Source organism: Salmo salar, chromosome ssa03 (genome assembly GCF_905237065.1).
Source record: "Salmo salar chromosome ssa03, Ssal_v3.1, whole genome shotgun sequence".
NCBI classification, from domain to species: Eukaryota; Metazoa; Chordata; class Actinopteri; order Salmoniformes; family Salmonidae; genus Salmo; species Salmo salar.
Window position 1 is genome coordinate 64,795,423 of NC_059444.1, and position 8,355 is coordinate 64,803,777.

The 8,355-nt window shown below is 41.3% G+C and overlaps 1 protein-coding gene across 1 annotated transcript in view; it reads right to left on the reverse strand.

The window, feature by feature from the left end:
• LOC106601278 (noelin-2) overlaps positions 1-8,008 on the reverse strand; it is a 74,906-nt gene extending 66,898 nt beyond the window's left edge. Inside the window, exon 1 of the mRNA XM_014193365.2 lies at positions 7,442-8,008. Coding sequence (XP_014048840.2) covers positions 7,442-7,498 — 57 coding nt within the window. The 5' untranslated portion in view covers positions 7,499-8,008. The remainder of the gene's footprint in view (positions 1-7,441) is intronic.
• Positions 8,009-8,355: the final 347 nt, after the last annotated feature.

The following is an 8,355-nucleotide window of genomic DNA, read 5'->3' on the forward strand; positions in this document are numbered from 1 at the left end:
AATCCGTTGAGGCATGGACTCTACAAGGTGTTGAAAGCGGTCCTTAGGGATGCTAGCCATGTTGACTCTAATGTTTCCCACAGTTGTGTCAAGTTGGCTGGATGTCCTTTGGGTGGTGGACCATTCTTGATACACACGGGAAATGGTTGACCGTGAAAAACCCAGCAGCATTGCAGCTCTTGCCACACTCAAACCAGTGTGCCTGGTACCTACTACCATGCCCCATTCAAAGGAACGTAAAACGTGTGTCTTGCCCCTTCACCCTCTGAACGGCACACATACACAATTCATGTCTCAATTGTCTCGAGGCTTAAAAAAATCCTTATTTGACCTGTCTCCTGAAATGGTCTTTAAACCTGCATTACCTCTAGCTACTGAAATGGTCTTTAAAACTGCATTAACTCTAGCTAATGAAATTATCCCTAAACCTGCATTACCTCTAGGAACAGAAGTGACCCTTAAACCTGCATTACCTCTACAAACATATGATCCTTATACCTACATTACCTTTAGGTACAGGAACTATGCTAAAACTCATTGCCTCTAGCTACTGAAATTATCACTAAACCTGCATTACCTATAGCTATCGAAATGATTCATAAACCTGCATTACCTATAGGAACATAAATCATGGCTACTGCCTTAAAGCTGCAATATGTAACCTTTTGGGTGACCAAATTCACAAAGAAATATGATTTATAGATCTGTCATTCTCATTGAAAGCCAGTCTAAATAGTGATATATAAGTTCTAGGCACTCTATTTCTATTTCCCATTCTTAAGATTAGTTTAGTTTTACTTAACATTTTGTACCTAAGTTTCAAACAGTTGAATATACAATTTTTTTGTTTTAATTCAAATATATTTCCCAGCAGTTTAGATGGTACAATGATTCTCTATACTATCCATTGCTTGTTTTGTTACATAAACTGAAATTAGGCAAACTATTAGAATTTTAGCAACCAGGAAATGTCAGAGTGATTTCTGCCCCTTTTCAACCTCATATTTGTCACGTCTACTCCTGCTCCTCCCCTCCGGCGTCCGCCGGTTTACTAACCACCACTCCTGGGAACCATCATCACGCGCACCTGCGCTTCATTAGGCACACCTGGACTCCATTACTTCCCCTTTATCTGGCACTCCCTTAGGTTCTTTCCCCAGGCAGTACTGTTTTGTTCATGTCAAGACGCTACTCCTACGTTGGATCGTTCCATGTTTCTTGTTATATTAAACTGACCACCTGCTTCCTGACTCCCAGCATCCACGTTACAATATTCACTATCTCCAGCATCTACATTTCTACATGCGTGTTTCTATTGTCTGTGGATAAAAAGATAAGGTCACAAAAAAATGCTTCTCTGTGACATCACAGGGTACGATTAAACGGTTTTATTTTTTTAAATGCTACGAGTTTCTAGCCAGAGGGAGGGTACTGTATGTTCTTGCTCCCCACGTCACCACAAATCTCATATTGTTTGAAAATCACTTTTTTTATGATGTTATCGAATAGAACTTTAAATATTTTTCTACAAAACGCTCCGTTTTCACATATGTAGACACTGGTATTGTGCTGGAGATAATGAAAGTACATTGAAAGGTGAGCTCTGCTCATATACCTGGTAAGATTGGCATCTCTTAAAGAGGCATTTTGAAAAAGCAGCCTTTATCTTTTGATGTAAAAACGTCTCCAGAAATGTAACTCTACTACTCATCAAAGTACGTGTTTTAAAAACACATTACATATTTAGCAAATCAAAGAACCATACAAATTAGAACAAAGTATTTATATAATATTAAATATAATTGAGAAAATATTGCCATTATTATAGAAATTGACATTTTTACATGGAAACATGATGCTGACCTTCTAGTCAGAGTTGCAAAGAAAAAGCCATATCTCAGACTGGCCAACAAAAATAAAAGATTAAGATGGGAAAAAGAATAGACACAGGACAGAGGAACTCTGCCTAGAAGGCCAGCATCCCAGAGTCGCCTCTTCACTGTTGACGTTGAGACTGGTGTTTTGCGGGTACTATTTAATGAAGCTGCCAGTTGAGGACTTGTGAGGCATCTGTTTCTCAACCTAGACACACTAATGTACTTGTCCTCTTGCTCAGTTGTGCACCGGGGCCTCCCACTCCTCTTTCTATTCTGGTTAGAGCCAGTTTGCTCTGTTCTGTGAAGGGAGTAGTACACAGCGTTGTACGAGATCTTGAGTTTCTTGGCAATTTCTCATTTCTCAGAACCTTCATTTCTCAGAACAAGAATAGACTGATGAGTTTCAGAAGTAAGGTCTTTGTTTCTGGCCATTTGAGCCTGTAATCGAGCCTGTAATCGAACCCACAAATGCCGATGCTGCAGATACTCAACTAGTCTATAGGCCAGTTTTATTGCTTCTTTAATCAGAACAACAGTTTTCAGCAGTGCTAACATAATTGCAAAAGGGTTTTATAATGTATTCAATTAGCCTTTTAAAATGATAAACTTGGATTAGCTAACACAACGTGCCATTGGAACACAGGAGTGATGGTTGCTGATAATGGGCCTCTGTACGCCTGTGTAGATATTCTATAAAAAAATCACCTGTTTCCAGCTCCAATAGTCATTTACAACATTAACAATGTCTACACTGTAGTTCTGGTCAATTTGATGTTATTTTAATGGACAAAACATTTGCTTTTCTTTCAAAAACAAAGACATTTCTAAGTGACCCCAAACTTTTGAACGGTAGTGTACATTTTGAGATTTCAAATGGACATCACATCTTACTTTGAAGAGATCATGATTAGTTCTTAATAGGTGTTTGGTGATTGGTAGACTAAATTCCTTGTACTTCTCTTTAACTACCATTTCCTGAAAGTCCGACTCTTCCCACACACTAAGTAATTCATCTCAGCTTTAGACGCACCTGCATTCACCAAATGTTGCGTGGTTATACTGAGATATATTCCCCAGACATGTATAGAGGGAATTGTTCATATGTTGTCAAATATAGATTTTAGATAACATTTTCTTTGGAAATATGCACCAAAAATGCTGTTTACCCACATGGTTTAGTAATTTACAGATAGAAAGATTAAAAAAAGTATATATCCACAATCTGCTCAAAGTCCAGTCCTGGAAATATGAGCAGATCTTATTAGATATTGCCTCAGTTTGCATATTTTAATACAATAATTCAGAAACTTTGTATTACAAAAAAATGTATATATTGGTGTTTTTATTTAAATGGTAGAAGTTCATTGTGATATGAATAAGGGAAAACATGACCCTATTAGGGTGTGGTGCCTTGCCTGAACTGTAATATTGTATAGTGCATCTCACGTGTTTTGTTTGATTTACTTATGTAGGCCTATGTATGCTGCAATTCAGCTTTTAGCTGCAAATGTGTCCAATTTAAAATAAACCTTAAATATATATGTATTATGCTGTCATTTTCAATTATATTTCAGTGCTGTGCAATTTTCTCTAAACAGCATAATTACGGTGCATTTTATCTGCTGAAATATACATGTATTCTCTGCTCAGCCCACAAGTAGAATTCAAAGATCACCATGCATAAATATCAACTGTTACACAGACGTACATTTACCAAGATCACCATGCATAAATATGAACTGTTACACAGACGCACATTTACCAAGATCACCATGCATAAATATCAACTGTTACACAGACGCACATTTACCAAGATCACCATGCATAAATATCAACTGTTACACAGACGTACATTTACCAAGATCACCACGCATAAATATGAACTGTTACACAGGCGCACATTTACCAAGATCACCATGCATAAATATCAACTGTTACACAGACGTACATTTACCAAGATCACCATGCATAAATATCAACTGTTACACAGACGTACATTTACCAAGATCACCACGCATAAATATCAACTGTTACACAGACGCACATTTACCAAGATCACCATGCATAAATATCAACTGTTACACAGACACACATTTGCAAAGTGTATGCATGGTGTCAGTCATCTTGTGATGCAACATACCTCATAACAACGGCGTACATACAGAGGCAGCGCCAAGGTCGAGCAGGTGTCCGTCTGCATCACTGGCTGTCAGGACTCCTGGGGTATTGTGGGTACTTAACAAACACATGCAGAGAGCCAGCGAGTGCATGTGTCTCATTAAAGCATAGTGCATATTTAATGTAGGGCCCGTGCTGAGACTGTGCGTGAGAAGATGTGCACATATGAGTGAGATATCCAAACTCCTCCAGTGTAGAGAGACTTCCTATCAGTCGGAAGATGCAGCCAGTCGAGTTAATAAATTCTTTATGTCTGCAGAGCTAGGCTACATTAGGGAAATGTGTGGCGCGATATTTTTTTTTTCTCTGTAGGGTTGATTAATATTTAATGTAAACACTTACAACAAATTGTCCCCCAAGGCCAATTATGAGCCATTGGAGGCAGGGAAACAGTTCCACTGATAGAGAGATGATTGTATCTCCTGAGAGTAAGTCTGGGACACACACATCCTCAGGTCCTTATGCCTTATGGTTGGGTGCTCACCTGCCTACTGTCTCCTGCCCTCTGACTCCAATGAGCGTCAGCGCTAGACGGGGCACCACTGTAATGGACCATGTTGGAGTGGGTGAAACAGTCGGCTAAAGAAGTCTCTCCGCAGGTGGTTTCATATGATACGTAAACCAGGGTTTTCCTAAGTACTGGGGGGCATACCATAGCAAAACATTTTTCCAAAGGAAATAGGACAGGTCCAGGTAGTAGGTCCACATTTCAGTCTGTTTCCAAACGCTTTGTCACTACTGAACAGGACCGAGTAATCCATCAGTAGGTCACACACACACACACACACACACACACACACACACACACACACACACACACACACACACACACACACACACACACACACACACACACACACACACACACACACACACACACACACACACACACACACACACACAGACAGAGAGAGAGAGCACAAAGACAGAGATGAAGTCTTGTGTTACACTGAGATACCACTGGCTGTGCTCTGCACATCCTTTCCTGTCACTGACAGCACCACCTGCTTCTCTCAGTAGGGTCTCATTGTCACCGCCACCGTTTGAAAGGAGCATGGCCTCAGGACAGGTAACATCGGATCCATTTCTGGGAAAAGGTCAGCTCAAGTCTCAACGCAGCACGTAGACATGGCAGTTAACATGGCACACTTCTGTAGTAGACAACATAGTCGTTCTGGAGAGCAGGATGTTCTCTCAGTGCTACTGTGTACTAGAAATGAACTACAGCAGATGTTTTCATTTCATGGTTTGCACACAGTCAGAATACTGTATACATCTGCAGCTGTTGATCTATATGGTTAATACAGTCATATCATTCTCAGAACATTCTTGGGGGTTCAAAAGATATTTGATCAATCCTGCCCAAACATGAGTGATGGTCAGGATACTCTCAGGGGGCATATCTACTCAGCAAAATTATGCACATAACATTCTACACTTGGGGGTCAGGCCTGGCATGCCAGAGAATATTATTTCAACTGTAGGTCCATCCCAAGCTTTACTCTTGACCATTAATGTGTTACCCGGTGATTGTGAGAACAAAACAAAGGGTTTGGAAACTGTTACACACTAAAACTGGGATCCTTGGGAAGTCCCAACTATGACATCAACCAATTTAAGTTGAAATGTAAAAGGGTTTTAAGGTTAGCTTTAGGTAGCGGTTATCGTTAAGATTAGGGTAAGGGTTGGGGTTAAGGGTCGTCCCAAGGATTACCGAATAGCACTAACACAGAACCCAAACCGGCTGCGCACATGTGCCATCGTGCACATTCGTGCAAAATGTATTTTATCCCCCCACACCAAACGCGATCACGACACGCAGGTTAAAATATCAAAACAAACTCTGAACCAATTACATTAAATTTGGGGACAGGTCGAAAAGCATTAAACATTTATGGCAATTTAGCTAGCTAGCTTGCACTTGCTAGCTAATTTGTCCTATTTAGCTAGCTTGCTGTTGCTAGCTAATTTGTCCTGGGATATAAACATTGAGTTGTTATTTTACCTGAAATGCACAAGGTCCTCTACGCCGACAATTAATCCACACATAAAACAGTCAACTGAATCATTTCTAGTCATCTCTCCTCCTTCCAGGCTTTTTCTTCTCTTGACTTTATATTGCGATTGGCAACTTTTATAAATTAGGTGCATTACCGCCACTGACCTCGTTCATTTTTCAGTCACCCACGTGGGTATAACCAATGACGAGATGCCACATGGGCACCTGCTTCTATAAACCAATAAGGAGATGGGAGAGGCAGAACTTGCCACTTGATCTGCGATCTTTTTAGCTCTTGGCAACGCAGACGCAGTGTGGGTGCAATAATTGAATAATATAGATTTCTACATTTATTTTACAACGCTCGCGCACGCTACGCGTGCGGTGTAGTCAGCCTGTAACTCTGTTTTTAGGCAAAGGCACTCTGAAGCGCTGTCCATGGTGCTGAAATAGGCCCATAGACTTCAACGTCATATCAAGTCTTTTAGGAGCTACATTATCGGTTTGTGTAGACATCTTTTTAAAATGGCAACCTTTTTAAATATTTAACTGTTGCATTAAGCATGTTAACATGTTCTAGAACTTATTTTGTCTGACAGCTGAAGCCGCAATAACAAATTATTCACATCTCTTGGACTTTCAAGTGTTTTCTGGGTCAGATAATTTACCTTCCTTCACTTCAATTTACAACTGTCACTTCAGAGCTCATCGTTTCAGGGAAAGGTCTGTGCTTAGTGCTTCTCTGGTCCAACGTAGCCGCAAATACATAACTCCAGGACATAGGCCTATAGATAAGTCCATTCACCACGGAACATAGTTTAGCGTTTGAAGGGGCATTAGAAAAGCACTAATAACAATCATCTTACTAACACTGAACCTGACACGTGTGTCCACACATTCGCAAATCACACTTGGATTGTGCACAAGCTCGCTGGAGCGTGATGTACAGTGCCGGCATAATATAGACTTCTGTTGCTCAGAGAAGCCCCAGAGCCTTTCTGTCGCTTCCTCTCTCAACTTTCTCTCTGTCCTGCCCCTCTGAATCCATGCTGCTGTATTCCAGGCCAGACGGCCGCAGATGTGAGATTTGACTAGCCTACACATTTTCCTTACGACTGGGGAAAAATAATACAGAGGAATCATCTAAAATCATATTTGGAGTCATTGTGTGGCATGTTCGCACTAAGACGTTTGTGTATTTCACACTCATTCCACTAAACGTGTTTTTCTTCACACTTGCTCAAGTATTGATTTTAAGCACATTGGCATATGTCTAATAGACACAGGCAAGTCCTCGAATATGTATTCTGTACCCCCAATAGCCGGCATTTATGAAACGTTAACAAATAAAGAGCATATTAAATATGAGATGTACGCGTGTTCTTACCTCACTGGACATGGCAGCTAACATCACTAGTAGGAACATGGCACTGAAGAGATGCATTCTTGCAGAAATGACAGCGTTCCAGCCGAGACCAGCTCTTCGGTTGCTCTTCCCCTCTTGCCTGTGTCCTTATTGGGGCGGTTTCTTCAGCTCGAGAGGGATTCTGTCAATGCTCTGTCGAGTGTACACGACGAACCTCATCACCAGCCAGTCTGTGCGCTGGGTTAATTCCACACACGGACGCAGAGTAGACCTCTAGCTCGGTAGGCTACAATGATCAGCGATGAGCGGTGTGGACTCGCGCCTGCTCCTCCTCCCTTATGACCAACACCGATCAGTGGACCGCAGAATTTTGACAGTGAACGCTGAATCAAATACACAATCTTTCACACACGATATGTTTGTTAGAATGAGGCAATGCCTTTAACCTGTAAATGAGCACTGGACTCAATGGTATAGTAGCTAATGACAGGGGCAGAAAGTCGCAGAGGTTGGAAGGTGACTTCCGTGCTTGCAAGGTGACGACGCTAGGAGCAGCACATCGATGCTTTGGTAACTGATTCAAAGAAGTACCACTCTGCGTGCGTGCATGTGTGCGCGAGAGAGAGAAAGTGTGCGGGAGAGAGAGATAGATAGAGAGAGAGAGGGGTGGGGGGCTGCATTGACTAGACTAGACAGTGTTGTTTGCTGCTCTGTATGGATTTTCAGTAGAATGACAGATACACGGAACGCATTGCCATAATCGACTTCTTTGTTATCTGCACACCAACGCTGATTGGGGCTGATATTGCGTTGTGTAAGATCCGGATGGTGATTGTCAAACAACATAATGCCATCAATTTAGCTCTCATCCGCTTCTAATTGGTCAATTAAGGTGCCAATATAATCCGAAGGGATTTCCCAGAATTGGGGTTTAG